Source organism: Rissa tridactyla, chromosome 4 (genome assembly GCF_028500815.1).
Source record: "Rissa tridactyla isolate bRisTri1 chromosome 4, bRisTri1.patW.cur.20221130, whole genome shotgun sequence".
Classification (NCBI taxonomy): Eukaryota; Metazoa; Chordata; class Aves; order Charadriiformes; family Laridae; genus Rissa; species Rissa tridactyla.
Window position 1 is genome coordinate 39596387 of NC_071469.1, and position 22427 is coordinate 39618813.

At 48.2% G+C, this 22427-nt stretch overlaps 1 protein-coding gene across 5 annotated transcripts; it reads right to left on the reverse strand.

Moving 5' to 3' along the window:
• Positions 1-2329: 2329 nt before the first annotated feature.
• BMF (Bcl2 modifying factor) lies at positions 2330-21862 on the reverse strand. 5 transcript variants are annotated; one of them, XM_054200913.1, is made up of 5 exons: positions 21755-21860; positions 20177-20341; positions 19138-19233; positions 17796-17959; positions 2330-4270 (listed from the first exon to the last, which is right to left on the reverse strand). In XM_054200913.1, exons 3-5 carry the CDS (start codon positions 19226-19228, stop codon positions 4169-4171), a joined length of 357 nt encoding a protein of 118 aa, XP_054056888.1. In that variant the 5' UTR covers positions 19229-19233; positions 20177-20341; positions 21755-21860; the 3' UTR covers positions 2330-4168. The 5 variants fall into 5 exon arrangements, with proteins under 5 accessions (XP_054056888.1, XP_054056887.1, XP_054056889.1 ...); XM_054200912.1 differs by having other exon boundaries at positions 18913-19233; XM_054200914.1 differs by lacking the exon at positions 20177-20341 and having other exon boundaries at positions 21755-21862.
• Between the last annotated feature and the right edge of the window lie 565 nt (positions 21863-22427).

Sequence of the window (22427 nt, forward strand, 5' to 3'; positions counted from 1 at the left end):
AACAAGTGCCTCAAGTAATTTTGCTTTTTCTTAAAGAAACCCCAACCCTTCTCCCTAGTCAACTAATGAGCAGAATCTGCAGTTTCCCAGAAGAGTGCCAAGCCCCACACTGAATGAAGTTCAACCTTGGGTACAGCTCCAGTGACTGCTATGGAGCAACTCCAGGACTGTACTAAGCTCACGTGCACATATCGCCTATACCTTTAATCCAGGCTTGAGGGGACAAAGTAAACGGCTAGTAGAAAGAAAGATTTCTTTGCAATCACCCTTTCTACACCAAGAAGGACTGGGTTCCTTCCCTCTATTCCCTTGTTGATACACAGCTCCAAAGCAAAGGCTGATAAGGAAGTTTCTTTCAGGACTCACTCGAATGAGAGTTTAGCCAACAAACAGTTAATAACAACCAGCTATTTAAACTGAGATATGTGATCAGTTATGCAGGAGTTCAGTGGCTACCAGGGATTATCAGCACCTTGGGAGAAGGCTGCAGTCCCACACACACATCCAACGGCAACCCTTTCCATGCAAATTCATCCTCTCCCCTGCCTTTGTTGTATCCTATTTACGGCAGTTTGCAGCTATCCCTGGGCAGTCACTTTGTGATTACTGGCTCAGCTTTCAAGAACTGCAGGAAACAACAGTAAACCTAACTATTCCCTACTAGCACCAGGCTTGCTGAATCCAGGGATGGGAATGTTACAAGATATTCAAAAGGGTGGGAAGCTGGGAAGGGATAGGAAGAACTCTGTCCCTCAAGGAAAGAGAGCTGAGGTTTGAAGCCATTTTGGAGAACTGGGGAAGGCAAGTGAGATACTTCAAGGCTGCTGGTACCATCAGCAGCAGCTCAAGCTCTTCTCAAGAACTGCTCATTAAAAACAGGAATTTGTTTTAGGAGAAAGATCTACAACACAGAGAAACAGTGTCCCATTCCTTTCACCAAGACAAACTAATATCTAAAAACCCAAGCACACTCCTTCACCAACAGGACTTAAACCATGTTCCTTGGAACTGGAAACAATCCGATTGTTTTGGATTCCCCAAACAATCGATGTATGTCCATGGCCACACTGCAACAGCTACTCTGTGGGGAAGATGTCCTCGGTGGGTGCTCAAGGGGCCCTACTAATGTGGAATGGGTGACAAATACATGGGTGCTGTGCACCCGTGTATTGGTTGACAAACGTGTGAAATCTTCCCGCCATTTCCTCAAGTAGGTGAGCCTGTAAGTATGAAGCGGCTGCTTTCCCCTAAATGAATAACCAGCCTGCCCCCCCAAATCTACACGAAGCAAAATAAGACTTTTGGGTTGACAGAGCATATTTCCTTTCTCCAAGATATGCAGATATGGAATATAATTAAAATATATTATCAGTGGTTGTAAATCTCTGGCACCAGTAACCAACACGCATATTGCAGGAAGTCGGCCTTTGTCTAGCATTAGCTCTACGTCTCCAATGAAGTATTGTTGTTCAAGGAGATTTTAACTTGAGACCCTGGCATGACCAATTTTGATAAGTCTGTTGTTGCAGCGGGAAATACAGACTCGCAAATATGTGTCTTTCCCTGAGCCAAATGACTCTATTGAGGCAGACAGCCTGACTGAGGAAGGGTTTCAGGTACTTGTTTCTCCATGTTAAGAAGAGTCTTACCCTGGTTGGTAAGACTGGTTGGGTTGCAACATCAGAAAGCGCTAGTACCAGACCTATCTTTCCAGCTTACGCATCCAGAGAACAGGTCTTATTGGCCTGTTTGGCAGTCAAGTCAAGGCAGAGGGGAAGGGGAAAGCTCACAATGGTTTTTAAGCATCAGATGCACTTGCCGATTTTTTTGTAGCTTGCAGGGCTGTTATGGTGTAGCTTTGAATGTTCCTGATGGGGGGGAAAATGCAAGCGTCACATCTTAGAGCTGTGCGGGCAGGCAGCGTTGCTGCATTGCTTCCCGAGGCTCCACACTTCCATTCCTGCCTCTTTTAATAGCTTCTGATTTAAGAGTCTTCTCCTTAACATCCAGCTTCTTGGGGGTCCTCAATTCAGTCTGCGCTTGCGCTACCCCTCAGGCTTCCCCCCCCATGTAAGTCCCATTCTCCAATGACCAGCGTTTACTCCAAGCAGACTGTGCAGAGCAAGGCATGGAAAGCCTCAGCCCTGTCAACATGGGCAGAGAGTGGCTTCCCATAACTGCTGCAGCACAGTCAGCAACAGCTACCGCCTGTGTCCCTCTGGGTAACTCTGTAGTGCACATGCTTAAAGAAACAACACAAAACCAAAACAATCCCCCCTCCTAAAAAAAACCCACCCACCCTCCCTCTTCATAACCCCGCCCCCCCCATATTACTTGAAATTCATTTATATGAATTATTAACCATCATGGACAAACATATTACTCTAGCTCTAGCTAGAAAAATAACATAAGAGGAGGAAAAAAAGCTTTTCTCACATAAACTCTCCTTATGTTGAAAGAGAGTGACTGTGAATATATGAAAGTGAAAAGGCTTGGGGACCTCTTTCAGGGAGCAAAAGCACATTTTGACACAGTAAAGCAGGATGCAAATCAAGAGAATGGGGCTGGGAGAGAGGGAGAAAATCCAAATTTAACTGTGTTCAGCAAATTGTTACCAGACACTACAGTGCAATGATGAGACTATACAAATACCAGAGAAAGCATGAATTAGAGAAGGGTATGCAGAGAAGGGTGGAGGAGAAAGCGTGTGTGCAAGTAAACTACTCTTCCCGTACAGTAATGCTTATTTTTCAGAGCGGACCAAGAGCAGAAGAATTCCGAATTCCTCAACACCTGAAGTCAACATTTGTAACAGGACTGAAAAGCAATTCTCCGGACAGCTCTTCCTCATGCTGGTTGTATCCTTTGAGACCTATAAAAAGGTGCAGTGGCAATGTGGAAATGGTCTGAAGAAAATAAAGTCTGTATTGCTTTTCTGTTTGTGTTTTACCCTAGTCATCACTGGGTTTGCGAACGAACGATATTTAAGGCTACAGAGAAGTAGCCATCGATATTTAAGGCTACTTCCTTTTGGGAGGGTAATTTCCCTGTGCTGGTCCACTAGTGTCAGGCATATGGACAAACTTCTGAGCGCATACAAACCGGGAACTGTTAGAAGATCTCCCTTGAAGTAATATTATTGCTGCTAGTCAATAGATGCTTACAGCAGCCTCCAACCATTACATACTAGAGTAATGGACAGACTGCTTGTGCAGTGTACACATCAGACTAGTTGCTAATTAATTTCCCTGTCAAATCCTGAAGCAAAACTATCGGATGCCTGGGACCTAAGCCTTCCTGACCAACCACATTATAGTAAGAGAAAAACAAAACAACATAAACACCCATCATAAAACTAATAAAAACATATACATTAGCATTCTAGAAGAATGACGCTTGTGTTATATTCCATGGGTTCTGGCTTCATGCTGGCTCACGGGCACTGTGAACTCTGAACTGGAAGCAAACAGTGGCAGAAACTAATAGCCACCAGCAACCCCAAGAGGGTTTAATTTTAAGACTGTTCTACTGAAATTATTTTGTCTATTGATGGCAATGACAAAGAGCAACTTTATGTGAGAGAGCTGCAACTGGTGCCCAATTGAAAGGTTGGAGAGATCAGATTTCTTTGTGATTTTCTCTCACGCAGGGTGCAAGGAAATAAACAGTAACAAGTAACCTGATGGATATAAGCTACTTGAATGTTTTCATTGCTAAGAAGAACTTTCTTTGTGGAGGAATCAAGCATCTCTGCTCTGGAAGATACCCAAAGTGTGTTCAGACTCATCAGTCCCAGACATCAGTTTTAACTAGCAGCCAAAATGACACTCCTGCACTCTACCACTGACTAACACACAGGGTAGAGGAAGCCGTTAGTCTAATACCTGCCTCCCTTGCACAGAGGTCACCGGCACGGGGAACCAGCAGCAAGCTTTACCAAACACACCCACATTCTGGCTTTCCTTCAACAGTGTTGGACAAGAGCTCCCTGCCTCATGAGGCAGGCAGCAGCAAAGAAGAGTCCGTAAAAACCCCCAAACTTGAAGACGAGTATCAGAAATTCAGAGTCCTCACATCCGGCCGGCGGTGTGCAATGTCTCGCCCCCGAACCAGTGTTTGTTCAGTGCTCCCTGCAGACTGGATGCGGCCTGAAACAGGCGGGCGAAGCTCACCTCTGCCCAGTGTGGTTCCTGTTCGCCTCCGCGTTTAAGGCCAAGTTGTGTAGGAAGAGAAAAAGCTGCCACCACACTTGATTTCTGTTCTGCTGATGCTGTGGAGGAGAACAGTTGAAGCAAGGTTATTTATATTTCTAAAATTGCAACATACCACTTCTCTTTTCCAATAACAACTCAGTTACACTTTTCAAGAGCAGATACTTTAATCCCATCAGCATAACAAGGGGGTGCAGCAAGGGATGAGGGGAGAGAGGGAAATGATAAGTTCTCCAGAAATAATTGTAGCTCTAACATTACAAAAAGAAAAGAGCAGACCCTTTATGCATTGTGCACAAGAGGATTAAACTTTTTTTTTTGCTTGTAGGATTTTGCAGAGTTTAGCCAAGTGCTGTTTTTAATCAGATTGGCTTCTGAGCCTTTCAAAAGCCCCAGCTGCATGAACAAACAACCTTTTTTTTTTTAAAAAAAAAAAAAAAAGGCTCCCCTTCACCCCAAAAGTAAAAAAAAAGAAAAAAATATAACTGGTGATCCATCTGTAAGTGATTTGACACCGTGAAGGTCAAAGGGTTAATCTTCAATTTAAACCACACTGCTGAGACAGCAAAACTCTGATTTCATCTAGTACAAGAAAACACATTCGTGCACACACACACTCCCCCACCCTCCCCCCACCACATTTTCCTTCCCAGCATCTCCAAGATAATACTGCCCTTTTTATAGCCACTTTTGACAGTAAGCCATAAATAATCAGCCTTGGAGCCCTTTCCTACTGACTGGAGCCAATTAAACCTTAAGCAAGAACATACTTGAAAACACACAAAAAACCAAAACCAAGAGGTTATTTCAGGTCCCATTGTCAAGGAAGAAACATGGGAGTTGAGTTTCAGGGGGACACCGGACTATATAATGCAGCTTTGGGGCAGGGACACTGTTCCTTCTTTTGTTATATGTAATCACCCCTGCAAAAGTGGCTCCGATTATACCCCCACCTCCCCGCACTTTAATGGCATCTCATACAAACAGGTGGGTTTCTCTTTACATTGCCCAGCCTGGGATACTATTTCACCTCAATAACCGACCCTCTATTAGAAGTCAGTCTTTGTTTTCTCATCCAGAATTCCATATTTGCTAAGCAGGACTGATCATTTCTGGAAAACAAAACAAACCAGCCCCAATCTCCCCCCGACTGCCCCCCCAATCCCCAGCAGACGAGGAAACAGAAGACTGGCTTCCAACAACTTTGCCTCAGTACACAGGAGTTCATAAAAGAGCACTGAAGCACATTATATGAACAAGATGTTTCAACTCAGATTAGCCCAACAGGGCAGAACAACACAGTTGCAAGGGATTCTTTACATAATCACAATTAAGAGAGAGTTGCAACCAGAGTTGGTGTATTGGAGTTGTGTCAATAGGCAGTTCTTCAAAGTCCTCCCAGATAGTCATTAAATTATGTTTGTATTTCATCGTGAGTAGATTTGTGCCATTTGAATCACAAGTACACACGAAACAGGCTTCAGAAAACCTGTGTTCATCTCGCATCTAAGCAGTGGGTCATTCCTCTTACCCTCAAGACTTAACAGTTGTCTCCTGGATTTAGAAGAATTCACACAGATCCCATCACACATTTCAACACCATTGTGTTTGGAGCATAACCCACAGACAGCGGCTCTAGAGCCTGGTATCATTTATTTCAAAGTAACCAGCCTTGGGTTCAGTCCATACTCATCAGGCATTGCTAGGTTTACAGGTGAAAACAATCTTTTATAAACTATCCCCTAGGGCTGGGTTACAAAAACATAATTTGGTCTCAAAAAGCAAGATGTTTTTTGTTTTGTTACTTGTCTCTTGATTTGATCAGGGTTTGTCCTTCCTGATCAAACTCCAGAGATTCTTCTCACCCTCCTCCATAGAGCCACACTCCCAGACCTGCTCAAACACGCGCGTGGAACCGCATGTCCCGATGACATCTAGATACCATGTTTTTATCAAGCTATCACAGCTTAAGTGGACTCCTCCTTAAACAGAGACCTTCAGGTAGCATGTCAATGAAGTGGCATGCAAGCACAATGCTGCCTTCTGCAGTGTCCACAAGTAGGGAGCTATGCTAGGAGAGCACGGTGGACAAACTATAGATGCTCAGAAGACAATCTGCTTTAGCAGATTATTTTATTCTACTGGCAGCCAAGAGGGTAAAGAAGTGTCTTACAGGAACTTAGTATGGGAAATGCAAAAGGATGTTTAAAAATTAGTATCAAAATCCTAAACTTGAAATTATCTCAGCTGCAAGGGTGGGCATGAAATTTTATAAAGTGGGTTAATTTGGGGGCAGACAAGAGGAAGTGTGCTGATCTGGCACGTGTAATTTCAACTATTCCACGCTGTCAGGAGGACAAACACATATGAGAAACCCCGTATTAATGTCCTGCTTCATGTAGGAGGCTGCTTTGCACTTTTCACACACCATAACAGGTTTCTAAATATTCTGTCTCCTCCTTAAGTTTTACATGTCACCTCAGAAGAAAAGGATTACTTGTTCTTTGCAGTGATAGGTAAAGGAGGCTACATTCTGGGAAAAACAGCGGAAGGACTGACCTCATCCTCCTCCCTTTTTTTTGAAGGGGAGGAGCTTTTTGAGGAAGGTATTAGTGTTTGTTTTTATTTAGTAAATGAGCGTTTTAGAGCTCTACTTTCAGAAGGGTTACAGACCTGCATGAGAACCAGTGGGATGTGGTCTCACAAATACTGAGTAAAACTCAATACTCTTTTTATACTCTATTGTGTTTGTTTCACTGCCTCTTGAAGCCACTTTTTTGGTACAGCATTTTTGTCCTCCAGTTAAAAACGCTTCCCACTATTTGCCTGAGACACTCAAGGAGATTTCCAGGCAAGAAAGGAATAGGAATTATTTTACCCTTGTGCCTCTGCTTATGAGAAGCATAAGATCTCAAATCACTTTATGAAGGACGTTGACACCATTAATTTTGTTTTGAAGTGAAAAAAAATGGAGCACTAGGCCAAGGGTAGCTTTCCAGGTTTTATTCCTAGACCTAGGACTTGCATTTCCCTGGGTCCGTATTCAGCCAGCATTTCCTTCCACGGTGGTGTAGTCCCACACACGCTTTCACTGGCTGGCGTACTGAAGCAGCCTGCTCGCGCTGTCCTCTCCTCACACCAGTGCAGGAAAGTGAACTAGAGCAGGACAATGATCAAGGCCAGAACTAATCTGGCAAAGAAGTTGCCTTTAGTATTGATCAGGTCATCCTAATCCATCTGATCCATGGCATCAGGTAGTCAAGCTGATGCTTGTGCCAGCACAACAGAAAGGCGACTTGAGAAGAGGAGCAAGCTGGGACCAGCTCCTTCAGGGGCAAGCCTAGCTAAGGGGGTTTACAGAGTTATGGCTTCACGTCTGGGCTGATCTTCTTTCTGTGGTACTAATTCAGCATGGGACAAGAGCCACGGAATGGAACGGCAGATATGCTTTGCAATAGAGATAAACAATTTATAGAAAGGACTGTCCCAGACTAAAAAAATGTCCTTTTCACAAGTTTCAGTAGCTTTTCCCTAGATAACACCTCTGCTGTGACAAAAATACTCAAATATTTGAGGACTGAGGGTTTTTTGGTGTGGTATGATTTAGCTGCCAGGAAGGACAGAAAACCCAGGAGAGTGACTCTATGAATTTGGCATCAATTTTTTTACGATGTGATGCATTTCAGGTCAATTCTTACAGTCTTTTAAGACTCATAACTATTGTGGCACAGGTTTATAACTTTCCTAAGCTTCACTATGCCCATTTGTCCCTCACCAAAACAATGCAATCCTCAGAGTCACTACTGCACAAAAGTATCAAGGATGAACACTTTGCCACCTCCATGCGGTAGCAACACAATGAACATTTTAAAGCTCCTTTCCCAAGATGGAAAGAAGCCTCTTTTGCCCTCTACACTAACTGCAACTAAAGAAGACGAGACTTGTGAATACAGAAAGTCAACACAAAGTTGGAAACACATAAAACCATTTCCTATTGCAGCTGCTGCTTTTTAAAGGGGATATCCTTAAGAGACCGTCTGTCTGAGGCGTTAGCATGAATGCTTCAATGAGTCACAAGGAAAAGCCATTTTACAGGAAAACTGTCCTGCGCCGCAACAGTACATTAGTGCAGCCTATTCCATGAACTGTACTGAACCAAAAGCCAGAATACCGGTAAACAAACACAAAAAAACCCAGCAAGACTTTTACTGGAAGCAAATGAAAGAAGGACGGGATTGACCCAACATTTATTCCCTCCCTGTAATTAATATTCCTAATGCATGTTTCACATCGTAAGGATACAGCTATCTATCTGTCAAAGAGCACCTCAGATGTCACAAGCTTTTTACTTCTACCAAGCCCTTGCATGGGGTGACCAAGGGAAGATCAGTACAGGTAATACAGCTTAAAAAAAAATGCTGTCCCTCTGACACAGTTCCTTGAATTCTTGAGCATAAATTTTTAACAGATTAATAGGAATCACTTTTCCACCTGATACATACGTGCCATTAATATCCCTCCTTAAAAAAATAAAGAATACATTCATCACATGTCATATGTGGGTCTGGTACATTCCTATCACATGTACAGAAGGGTACACCCGTCTACCCTCTTTATCTCATGGGCAACTTTTGACTTTGCTTCATGGCTTCCAGATGGTTAAGGGTCAAATTCTGATCCCATCTTAACTAGAGGGATTAAAATACAGCCATAAATGGCACTATTATAGCAAATGAAGAATAATGGCATATGTGCACATAAAAACATCATTCTTCCTTTAATGACTAATACAAGTATTAGCAATAAGTTGTTGGGATTTTATTTATTCACTGAAAACAAAAATACTTGCACACCGGGAGCAGTTGCTGACTCATCGCTGAAGGCTGTTTTGGCTGCCAGGTGGCTGGAGGCATATTGTGCTACCACAAAATATGCTTTAGCTTAGAAAGACTAGAAAGTCACAGTCCCCAAGGCAACAGGGGTTACAGAAGGTGTCCCCCGCTGGAGAGAGAAATGCAGGCCAATGGAAGTCAAATACAAATCTTTCCAGCTGTGATTCCTAATGACCAAAGAATAATGCTTGTGTAAAAGCAGCAGGGAAAAAAAAAGGAGATAGTAACAGAGAAAAAACGAAAGAGGAGCTTAGCGGCATGGTTTCTCATGGCGACACAGAGATGAGGACAAGGATCGTCCTTGGGGATCTGCATCCTTCTGGCTTGCAGACTACGTGGGACTAAACTTGTGGTAGAAAGAGGCATCGTTTCAAGTACTGCTGGCTTTCTCAAAGCCTCCGTCAGGCCTTGCCAGGCAAGACAGGCAACAAATGTGTTTATGGAGAGAGGATATACAGGAGCGGGCGCAGCCGGAGGGGTGTGGGGTGCAGGAGACCCCCAAAACCCATTTAAGGGCTGCCCAGCCTGAACCAGGGGGGCAGCACTGGCCCCTGCCGAGGCACCGGTCCGAGCAGCGAACGGCGACGTTCATTGCCCCAAACCTGCTGCAGGCACAGCTGTGCAGGTGAGCCCTTTCTCAACTTTCTTGTAGCTCAAAAACAAACATGCAGCCACTCGCGCCTTCCTCTCCAGAGCGGGCAGGAAGGGGAAGCAGACAGACGCCATGGCAACAGCCAGCTGACGGCAACCTGGGAAGGGCAACCACCGGCCAGTGCGTTCCCAGGCCCCCAGCCTTCCCCTCCTGCACCCCCGGGGGGCACGCCGGCTTATTTTCCGTAAATACAGTAAATAAGGGTCTTGCATTCCCATAGAGCTGCACCTGATACCCCTGCTCTCTACCTGCGGCACGGGCTCCAGGGGGGTGATTTGCCCCCATGCTGGAAGTGGGGGACGAGGGTGCAGGAAGAGAGTTTCAGTGGCCAGTCCAGCCCAAACCATGACACCAGACCTCCTTGGTGCCCAGGAGCAGACCCTCACCCCCTCCCACAGCCACAGCCGGGGGCAGGTTCAGTGACTTGGGCCCCGAGCAGGAACCAACAGAGCCGTTTCACAGCTTTACCCCATTTTTCGCTGAACCCGCACGGGCTGCGGGATGGACCGACCTTGACTTCGCATCGATTCCCTCCCCAACCAGCAGAAGGGAGGCGCTCCCGAAACTGCACGGGAGACACCCCCTAGTGATTAAAGCACACCTCGGGGTTTTCGATTAAAATACCATTTTGCAAGTTTTTGCAGGAAGTTATTTTGGGGGGGGGCTGGGGCAGGGTGGGGTGAGGGGGTTGTGGAGAGCTGCCCCGCTGCGAGGGGAGCGGGCGGGAGGGCGGGCAGGTGCAGCCCCAGAGCCTGCGGGCAGAGCAGCCTCTCGTCAGCAGTTCTGATGACTCAGAGGCTAAATTTAGAGAGGGATATAAACACGGCAGCCGCAGAGCAAACGCTGCCCGGCACAGCCGCTCTCACGCAGGGCCCGCTCCTCCTCGCCAGCCGCCCGGGGTCCGCGAGCCCTTCGGGGGCTCCTGGGCAGGCGGCCGCAGTCGCCCATCGCCAGCGCCTTGTCAGGCGTCACCTCAGGAAAACCTAATTGGGGTTAACAGAAGTTGCCTCACTGCTTTTATTTTTAGATCGCTATTCTTTCTGCTGTGGCACGGTCCTCAGAAAGATTCCTTTGCCATTGGCAAGGGTAGCTACCACTGAGAAACAAAAAAAAAACCTAAAACAGAGGCTATAAAAGGCTGGCGGGACATTCCTCCTCAATGGCTTGAAACAAAGGAGGACTCTGCAGTCGGGCACTTGCTTTCCTGCCTTTCCACCATAAAATTTAATTGAGTAAAATACAAACGCACACACTCCTCACCATAAATAATCAATCCAAACGTCTCATCATCCCCCTCAGAGATGGCAGTATCTTAATAATATCAACCAACCTAAGCGGAGGACTGGAGGCAGAACGACTGGGTTCCAATCAGCGATCCCTGCATGATCTCAGACAAGTTACAACCTGCATTTTCTAGTCTCACACACTAAAAAAGAAGTGGGATATTACCGCAGTTATTTCTTAATTGAAAAATAATTTCTCAGCTGTCACACTGCTACAAGCAGAAAGCACGTTGCCACTGTCACAGCCGGCACGCTGCTGCGAGAGCCAAGGCAACGCAGAAGAGCCTGCAGAGACCACTGGGGCTGTACTGGAGAAGCAGCAGCACTGCACGCTATTTAAATCACGCACCGATACTGCAGGTGATGTTAGAAATACTGTAAAACTTGTACCATCCTAAAGAATTATTTTGTGTTCTTTAATGTGGGCAATCTTGGCATTTTGAGGTTGTGGCCCCACTGCCTTAAGACACTTGCAGTCCTGTGTCCGGCGGGGTGAAGGACTTGGGGCAAGCTGTTGCATAGAGCTCGCATCGCTCTCCTGCCACCAGGCTCCCTTATCCTCTGCCCACTTCCTCTACCAGAGCTAGGCAGGAAGTTTTGGTTTTTAACATTATCCCCTATTTTAAGCAGGAACAAAACCATAATATATTTAAATCTTTTGTCAGCTGAAAGCGTGGAGAAGAAGGATAGATTAGGCTGATGCAAATGTTTTGTGATTTTTATTAAACCGTTATACAATGGTTGTATGTGACTGTTGCATCGAGAGCTCGTAGAGCCCAGCCTCCAACAGCAGCCTTATGTGGCTGCCTGAGGAAAAGCAGAGGGCAAGTACATGCAATAGCTCCCCCTAATACTCTTCCAGCATCTAACTAGTTTGAGCTTAGGACTTCCTGATTCATATCTGGTTTTTGTTTATTTAATGTCTCCTTCAATGGCCATAAACTTGTCCCGATTCCCCTTGAACCCAGGTAAAGCGCTGGGTTGCACAATATGCCTTGACAAGGAGTTCCACAGAGCTACCTATTGCATGAAAAACTACCTCGTTTACTTTGAGCTGTCTCCTACTAGCTTGACTGGATTTTGACTAGTTCTTGTACTGGGAGAAATTAGTCTATCCATCTCCTTTGTGTCACTTTTGATTTCTGTTTAATATTGCTACCCCTTTGCTTTGTCTCTTTTTTAGGCTTATCAGTCATAGCACTTCTTTTTTTTTTATATGGAAGTTTCATCATCCTTCTTGCCTTTCTCTGAACCTTTTCCAGTTCTGCTGCATCATTTTTGGAAGAAGGAAATCAGAACTGTGGGTAACATTCAAGATATGGTAGAAACACGGATTTACACAGTGGCATAACTATGTTCTTCTTCTCAGTTTATTTTATTAACATAGCAAAGAATATAATTTCAGACCAGATGTGAAATACCAGCAAGTTTCTGTTAACCTAAAATGTCAAGTAATCAGCTCCACAAGGGGCAGGATTTCAGAACAGCTGTTAGCAACAGGTTGCTGTGTCGTTTGTATGCATAGGGAAAGGTGCACTTCCAAGCCTACCTCTTCCTTCATTGTCATTTGTCAAATGGAAAAAAAACTAAGCAAAAAATCTGTCTCCACTTCCTCATGTCAAGTTTCTGACTCCACTGACTGTGTGAAGTCCTCTTCCCCCTATGGCACCCCCCATCCCTCAAGCCTAGGACCCCCATTTCCATAGCCCTGCAAGAACTTTGCTTTACACCTCAGTCTTCCCAACCTCACACCCACCCTCCCCCCCCACCCTCTAAACCAGGCTCACCCACTTCAGGAGTGCTCCACCTGGTACTCTCCCTCGCCACGCTCCTGCATCCTCAGCTGGAAATTCAAGTCCTGCACCGATGGGCATCCCACAGACAGCAGAGCTGAAGAGGAGACCCACTGTTTTGCACAGCAGCAGCAGCAGCAGAGACCAGCAAGCACTAGCCAGCAGAGAAGATCCTGAAACGTACTGACCTACTCGGGAAACAAATGAATGAAAGAACTTACCCCAGGCCTCAAAGAGACTGCAGGTACAAGTAAAGTAAGGAGCTGCCGGTGCTACAGGCTCAGACGCAGGTCAGTTTGAGAGTCTCTGCATTACGTGATTAGGAAACTTTTCTGAACATTTTTCCTAGAATGCAAAGTCATCATAAAGGAAAGTTTCCTGCAAACAATTCCAGTTTAAAAAACGCAACTGTTAAAAATTCCCTGAGTGTCCTCAGTAAATGATGGAGAGAAGCCTGATGGTGTTTGGGATAAATGATGCACACGTAGCGCTGTGCACCCACTCTCTCATGCTGATAAGTTTCCGACAAAAGACATGGGCTCCCTGTTGCATAAGCAGAAGTGTCTCAGAGGAGGCCTTGATAACTCTCATGAGAGACAGAGGGGAAAAAATATGCAAAACGTAACAAGTTTCACTTTCAAAGGAAAACAACATTTCCTCCTGGACATTTTCAGTGTCATTAACTTGAGGCAAACAGGTACATGCCCAGCCATCTGTCCGCAGCCGGCATGGATACAGGCATTTGGGCTCCACGGGCTGCTCGAGCCCGTGGCAGTGACGGCGAGAGAGTTACTTGCTGAACCAAGTAGAGAATTTAGAGAAACAAAGTTTTCTGTAGCTAGATCTATGGAGGCTTTTTGAGCATGGTCAGCATATCTAAATCAACTGCAGGATTCCTGATGTGTTGGAAAGGGGCTTTGTTGTTGTTTGTAATGCACTTATTTACTCAAGAAAGCTCAGCTCTGATTCAGCATCTGGTTCTCATTGAGGCTCAGCTTTTTTTAAACTGAGCTTTCCAGATGGGTTGACTGAAGCACAAGGAGGTCAAGAGACTTGTCTGAGGTCATACAGCAAGTCAGTGGCTCTGCTTGGACCCGAGCCCAGAACTGTTCAAGGCTACCACTCCTTGGCTCTTAAAGAGACAATTTTATCCCCTGTGAAGTGATCTTATCACCGTGAAGAAGAGATGTGATAAAAACAGTCCCCTCAAAGCTGCAGCCTGCTTAGAAAGAGTTATTTTATTTGGAAAAAGCCGTAGCGTTCCAGTGTCTCAACGGAGCAAGTCAAACCGAAGGGGTGTGATATTGATATACAGTGTCATCCACCCCACTCCTGTATAACCCCAGGCCCCTATAGGGGCAGCTCTGCGCTGCTGCCGCCAACACCTCTGGTTGTCTACTCCCACCCCATCTAGCAGCACGTCATGTCATGAAGTACACTGTCGGTCCAGCACAGGTTGAAGCCACTTCTCAAGGTGAGGGAACTCAAGCGCACTCAGGACCTAAAGCAGAGCCCAAGAGTTTGTTGCCATGGCCTGGACACGTGGGGCGCAGGGAGCACATCCCAGCCAACCTCCCAGCAGATCCCCTAAGCTCAGCTCTGTTCTCCATAACCTCAGAGCGCACTCTTTAAGCTCAGCCACAGGCTGGGCTACAGCAAGCGGTTTCACAGATCCCATGGCAAAGGCACACTTGCTCCAAACCAAGAAGGAGGTGGCAGGTACTGGGTCCTCCTGCAGAAAGCATGGCTTGGCTCTACTTTTGTTTTCCAGGGGCAGGGTGAGAGAAACACAGCAGAGGGAACATTGCCAGGATCTACACAGCCTCAGACAGGTAAGAGGTACTAAAGAGCTCGAGAAAATGTAGACAGGTCTTGCATGTCATTCTGCAGAGCCCTTTGCAAACTGGATCGACCTGTAGCAGGCCCTGCTACTTAGGAACACAGAGTGTTGCTCAAGTCCTTCCTATAATAAATTCAGCATCTTAAGGAGATGAAAGCCGCAGAGTTCTAGGGAATGTTGCGTTATTGCTCTAGCACTGTTCTAAGGATGAAAAAGCCAGGTTTTAAACTACTGTATTCTGTTTAATATATTAATAGGAAACGAAACCCTGAAAGTGGTGTACATGCCAAAAGCAAGCATAGGTGCAGCCAACTTTCTTATTCTTACGAGATGCATACCCAAAAATCTTTTGTGTAGCCAAGAACCACAAAATAAATACCACATAGCTCTGGGAGCCCAGGGAAGAGATAACAGTGACTCTCCAGGGTTCCCAGTGTGGGATGGGGTTAGACTGTGCGTGCAGCTGACTCCAATGACAACTCAGTGACGTCAACCTCAGCAGCTATTGCCTGCTCAGTTCCTCTCAGCCAGGGATGTACATTAACCAGCAGCCTTTGTGTCAACACAGCCTTGCTGCTGCAGCAGCAGAATGGGAGCCATACCTGAACTGCTGGAGAGTCTCGCAGAACTGAAGAGCCATGAGAGGGCAACTCTTGAGCTAACTGGATACACTACTCCAACGCTGAAAGCCTTTCCTAACTCCCACTGAAAGGGCACGTTTTCTTTTCACAGGTTCACAGATAAGATGTTTTGTAGGCTCCGAAAAGAGGCACAGCTTGTTGAAAACCAGGCTTGCTCTCTCTCAGGACTTCACAAGACCACACTGGTGTGACTAACTTTGTGGTATTCTAAATCTGATTCAAGGCACCACTCTGGAAAGTTGGTTTTGACCAAATGTTTGAGACAAGCTGGAAGGGGGCATCCAAATCAGGGATTAGTTTCACAGCAAGATAAACGACAGCCCAGTTTTCCATGTCTCAGAGACTGCCCCTTCCAAACCACAACACATTGTGAACCAGTTCACGTGTCTCCAGGGGTAGACTGCTTGCTTCTTCAGCAACAGGCTGGGAAGAGTCATTGCACACACGGGACAGAGGGGCTTCTGCACAGGAGATCTGTGCCAAAAGCCAAAGGAAATCCTCCATGCAGGGCTGGGAGGGAAGGGATTGGGCATGACAACAAAACACTCCACGGGGAACGGTGCCTTGGACACTAATATATAGCTCAGTACTCAGTTTTCCTGACAAACAAGAAAGAATCCCTTAGCAGATCCAAATGCCAAGGCCTATCCCAGGGTCAGGCTGTGGAGAACCACTGGCTGAACTACTCCATCCTCGGGTTAAGTTTTTGGGCTGGGTTTTTTTTTTTCTGTTTTGTTTTCAAATTTAAAAGGCTGAACGGCTCTTCCCGCCCCCCCTCACCCTTTTACAACTTGTTGCTCTTCCAGTTCAAACAAAGACAGCAGAGCTCCTCCTCTGCTGGCTGCTCTGTCGGGTAGCGCAGGCGGACGCTTTTGTTTACTAACTCTCCCACATGCTTGGCTGACAGGCAGCTCGCCCGGGCCGGCAGCCCTGGCTGCTGGCCTGTGCGTGGCACCAGGAGCCCCCAAGGCTGGCAGGTCGCCCCGAGCCACAGGGCAGCAGAGAGCCCGACCCAGGGCAGCTTTAGCGGGCCAGCTTGGGTGGGCATTCCTGGATGGGTTTCCAATGCACAGACATCAGATAGGTACGGTCTCGAAATGAAAGGGGTCAAGTTACAACCAGTTCCACCACTTCACTCCAGGGCTTCTCCACTGAGATGATTAACCTTGCCTTTCCTGTGAGAATCTGGCTAGAGAGAGTGGGGTCCTCAGCTATCGCTGGCGAAAAGGTGGCACTAGGGAAAACCCCATTCAACCACACAAAATGCATGTTAAAAACCTTGTGGTAGCTCGTTATTCCTGCAATTTTCTGCATGACATTCATAGCCCCATCTACATTTCTACAGGCTAATCTTCCTCTTACAGCTTCTTTAATCCTCCTGCTATCTGGAGATGAAGAGTCCCAGAATTCCCTCATCCATCTCATGACATAGACGGGACCAAACCTTTGCCCAGCCACAAGCCACGTTCTCTGACCAGGACAGAGATCCTCACTTACCTTTGAGAAGAATTGCCACGGATCCCACAGTTAACAGAGCATCAACTCACTTTGAGTGAGAGAAGCTTTCTGTCCCACCCTGAAGTCAGCAAGAGTGTCAGCTTCTTCACATGCAAGCAGATACACACTCTCCTTGTTGGGCTTCCACAGAAGTGGCAAAGTGCTGCCTATTGCCAAACCTCTGCCACCTCTGACAAACTCTGCATGGGCTGGGATTTCCATTTCACCCCTTACTCAACAGGGGAAGGAGGACAAGGACGAAAGAATCAAGGGGGTTAGGGGTGCTGGGTTTTATTTTGTTTCTTTGAAGAGCAGGGTTTCTTTTTTTTTTAAAAAAAGAAAACAAAATCAAGATTCTGGAGTGTGGTTTTCAGACCTGATGGCATCTAACAGCTGTCTTTTGTTGTGAGGAAGTTAGTCACAAGTCTGAGACGCTAGCTAGGACTGTCTGGCAAAGGAGTTGCTAGCAAGTCTAGCATGATCTAAATATACTCCACAACATTTCAGACAACTACCCCTAGACAACAAGGAGTGTCAGAACAGACTCCAGGCTTGTTGTCATCTCTAACACGAGGAGCTGCTATAAGCCACAGGTGGCCACCTGTGCCACAGAAGAGAAGACACTGGTGGTGAGGAAAGCGGAGAAGTGTAAAAGCTGTAATAAAAAGCAAGGGGGCGATCCCTGGAGAAAGCCTCAGTGACCCTATTGCTGATGAACTGGAAGAGCTGGAATAGCAGCAGCTAACGCAGAACAGCGACCTTCCCAGGCAGTAAAGGCAATCCCACACATTCTCTTCCCTCTACCTGCCAATCTTTAGGAAAAGCCAGTAATCTAGCATAAGCAAAATTCATCAGGATACCCCAGCCATTTTATCGCTGATGTTGGTCTGCTGCCTTAGACAACAGGCCACTTAGCTGATGCCTGGAGCCAGTCTTCTAGAGCACCACTCTTCCGTCCCCCACCTTCCTCCCCAGAGGCACCCTACCCTCTGTATGTGGAGCCGGTGGAACTGGTCGGCAATGCACTGCAACTTCCGTGCAATCTGCACCTCGGCACGTGCTTCCCGCTGACCTTCCTGAGGTTCCTCTTGGAGGTGCGGATCCAATGCAAAGCCAACTGGAGGAACGTGTAAACGGTAACCAGCATTGCCTACAAAACAGACATCAGAAGAGTCATTCTTCCAGTGCAAAGAATAGCTCTTCTACTCGGTACACTTTACAGAGGAAAGAGCTGCACATAATCCTCAATTTTTGACTCATGTTAAAATCCAGTTCCTGAAACCCAAACAATGACTGTGTACCGTACACATGCAGTAAAACATTTGCTCAGCTTTTAAGTAGATTTATATCGATTAAGGAGAGCATTGTGTTGCTTCCCATAACCAAGTGACTGTCAGGATCTTACACTTGGTTCCTTTTGCTTGTCTATAGTTTAGCCAAGTGCTGATTTTTTTTTCAATAACAATTTTGCAGTTTTACAAGATCTGTGCCTCAAGTTGTCTCCCATTAAAGGTTGCTATATCTTTTCCGTCAGACTTCTCAGTTCTCTGGCACTTAGTGGGACTGATCTGAATTAAAGCTGAATCAGATACGCAAAGCTGAGCGGTGTCCCATCAGTTACTAGTAAAATACTGGGTGGACATGCTACTTATTCAACAGCTTTAACTCCAGTAAAGAGTCTAAAAGCTGTTCCACTGAGTGTAAATTTTTGCATTTCCCTCTCTCCACTGAAAACTTCTAGGAGTCTTCCTATGTGGATGAGACAGCACTAGAAGTTGACAAAATGTAGGCAAATCATAGAATATGAGGTACAGTGAGCACTTAAACATCTAGCAATAAAATAAAATGTGACAGAATAAAGCCAAAAAGAAAAAGAGTAGGAATATCAAGGACAGTGGAAGCAATGAGCCAGTGTCTCGTTCCTGCAGTGGACAAGCAAGGGTAAGGAAATACAAGCTGTCTTTCCTGAGGGAGCAGGACCAAAGCAAAATATTTTTCAGTCCTTTAATAAAACGCCTTAATGAAAGAAACCTTGCTTGACTGGGGAAGTGCTAAAGGGACAGTTCCCTTGCGGCAAAGCTGGTGACACTGGAGTGCTCTTACCATAGAAGAGTCTCCGGGGCTCCTCAGTGACTCCACAAGGCAACATAACATCCTGACTGGAAGAGGATGGGCTGAGTGTTTGAGTTGCCTTGTCCTGCTGCTCAGGATGCCTGATACCGGGACCACAGCAGTGTGTGAGGGGGAATAGTTGAAACCTCCCCAGAAGGCAGCTGTAGGACTGGTTCTGTGTGAAAATGCCAGTTGCAGTCATCTCACCAGGCTGACCTGCAAGTCCAAAGTCATCAGAGTGAAACACGTCATCGTCCAGCCCATCCAGGCTAGAATAGTCCTCTTCCAGGTAGCTGGGGCGATCCATTGCTCCTGCAATAAAGGGACATTTGAGGAAACAGCTAAGACACAAGAACATTGTCCAGGAGAGAATGCCTTCTGCTCCAACAATAAAACACAGCCCTTTTTTTCCACGCCTGCCTGCCTGCCTCCCTCCCAATGCTGCCCATCCGCATGTACAGGAGAGGTGAGTGACTCAGTGGTGAAGGTCCGGGCTCTGTGGAAAGTCCTCGAGTGCTGGGCCAGAGGGAGACAAAGTTTAAGTGTGTCTAAGAATCCACCCGTGGCTCCAGTTCCACAACTGGTCACAAGGAGGGAGCCAGCCCCCACCCTCAGCACATAGAGACTGAAAAGACATCTTTTTAAAAAGCAACCCCAATCCTTCAAATTGCCCTGTGGCCAGCCAGCTCCTTTGGGGGTCTGCTTTGCTTTGGCCTGCCATATTTGAACTTTATGGTATGCCCCACTCACTTTTTCCCATCTATTACTTATTGATGAATAAAAGCTCTTGTAATCACAAGGCTGCAAGGTTGGACTTTTAAGAAACCCCAGTGTTGCAAAACTCGAGAGCTGGCAAAGCCATTTCTGTGAAGCTCTCCATAACTTCTTCCTATAAGGGCCAACTTTCCTTTCAACTTCTCATTTCTTCCCTCAGCTTAACGTAAGACATGTCCCAAACTTGGCAATGTAGTCACTTCATTATCCCTTTTGCCCTAAAGCCTACATGTACTGTCAGTGCATTAGTTCATCCTGCTAGTAAAGAAAAAACATTGGTGGTGTCAGTGTTTAAAGCAGGGCTTCTGTAGCTGCCATAGTAAACATTCATGAGCTCTGTTGCAGCACAAAGCTGGACAAAGATGGTGGAGGAAAAAAACCCATCCAATAAACCCTAAATCACCATTTCAGAGCTCTTTGCAAACATACAGTAATTAGCAGCAGATTTACCAAAAAAAGCCACAAGTCCCTTTACTGTTACCTGTGCATCTAACCCAATTGGAAGACAGTCTCCTAAGAGATCCATCTCCAGGATTTCCACCCAGTTCCAAACAAGGCAGTGAAATTCAACTCTTCATGTCTCTTCCTTTGCTCTGGTTTGCGAAGCATTTAACATAACGGAAGACTAGCAAGAGGAATTTCAGGCCTGAAGGAGACATTAATAATAATTTCATAAGGATGTGTTCAGCGCTTCCCTTGGTGCTCCCATCTCCCCCCAGGTGAGCAGCACTCGCAACACCAACATGCTAGAGGAGACAAAGGGACAGAGCAGTGCAACAACTATTTGTGCAGGGCTCTAACTCAGGGCCACCACAGTTATTTAAGCTGTTGCATCACAGCGGTTCACTCAGCCCAGCCACAACTCCCAAAGAAGAGTGTGAAGAGCAGAACAGGTACCCCACAGCTGGTCCAGCTCTGCTGGATGACAGCAGCGCTGTTTTGGCACAACGCTCATAACATTCACATCCATGGCTTAAAGTAGCACACCGAAAGGAGTTACAGGTCCTGAGACGCCGGCATAGATGATCTCCTGCCAGCCCTGCTGCTGGATCGCCATCACCTGACAGAAAGGCAGGGCGATAACGCATTTTGTCTTTGCAGCGAGGTTTGCCAGATCCCATCCGTCAGAGTCCCGGTGGGACACGGGCATTCAGCACAAGAAAGTGCAACAAAGGCACAAGCTCGCCGGCAGACCAAACCCTGAACAAAACAGGGTTTAGAAAGCAAGAAGTTTTACTCGACCTCCCGCGACACGGTCCGACTTTTTTGCAGAGCTCTCAGGGAATGCTGAAGACAGGACGCCGAAGCGGCGTGAAGGATAACTCGCCCTACGAGGCGCTGAGGTTCCTTCCACAGTCTCGGCGCGCAGCTCAGGCTGGGAGCCGCACACACCGAGAGCCGCCGGGTCCCGCCCCGGGAGAGCGGCTCGGGCTCGGGGCGGCTGTGCCAGGCGTCCCTCCCGGCCCACGGACGCGGCGCCCTCGCCTCTCCAGCGCCCTGCCCGACCCACGGGAGAAATCCGCCGCGCCCCCTGGCCCGCCGCAGCCGCCGCGAAGCCCGGCCCCGCCGCGCCGCAGCCGCCCGCCCTGACAGGCCGGCGGCCGGAGGGAGGGCTCAGCGCACACGTGCCTGCCAGCTTCCCAAAACAAAGCTGGCCGGCCTCGCTCCGCCGCCGCCAGCCGCTCTCAGCCCAGCCCTTCCCGGGCTCCCACCCCGCAGATCTACCCCCGGCCCCGGGGTTTAAACGCGGCTCCTCCTCCGGGCAGCGCCGGGGGACGAGACACCCCAGCCCGGCGGGGCGGCCCAGGAGGGGCAGCGCTGGCCACCGGCGATCAGCTGACATCAGCAAATCGCTGCCTTCTCGGTGCCCACCGGGCTCGTTCCCAGCCCGTCCGCCTCACCCCGGACGCCGCGGGATCCCGGCTTCGCGCCCGGGCTGCCCCGGGGCAACCCCCCCTTCCCTGTCACGATCGCGCCCGGCCCCGGCGCCGCCCTGACCGGAAACCTGTCTCAGAGGGGCCTTCCCCCCCCGTGCCGAAAGGGCTTCCCGGGCACTCACCGAGAAGCGGGACAGGCGTCCCGCGGGGACGGGGCGTCCCGGCAGCCGCCGCCGCCGCGCCTCCCCACCGCCAAACTGCCGCCGCCGCCGCCGGGAGGGCCGCGAACAGCTGACGGCGACCCCGCCCCCGCCGCGCCGCGCCCCGCCCCCGCCCGCCGGCCAATGGGCGGAGAGAGGCGGGGCGGGGCGCGCCGCTAGGGGCAACGGCCGCTGCCGTGATGGGGGTGGGCCCGGGCCGGCCCGGCCGGTGGAGCGGCGCGGCTGAGGGCGGGGAGCGGGCGGGAAAGCGGGGAGTCGCCTCCCCGGCCCGGCCCGGCCCGGCCCGGCCCGGCCCCCTCGGGGGCGCGGCCGGTGTTGCCATGTGTCCCTCCACCAACCCGCCGCTCGCAGTCGCTGGGCGGGCGAGCGCTGTGGGGGAACCCCGGGCCCTCGTCCGGCCACTCTCCTCATCGGTGGCGGGTATGGGGTGGAGGTGGAAGAGAGGAGAGGGCCCAGCCCGGCCTGCGGCCCGGAGACAGGGCTGCGTAACGACGAGAGCGACCTTCGCTTAAAAATTGCTATTCCATTGCTGGTCATTGTGGGAATATAAATTGCCGCGTCCCGTTTCGGGTGCGAGCAAGGAGGAAATTAGCGTTTTTGTATGGCAGCCTTCAGCGGGGCTCACTGCTGGGAC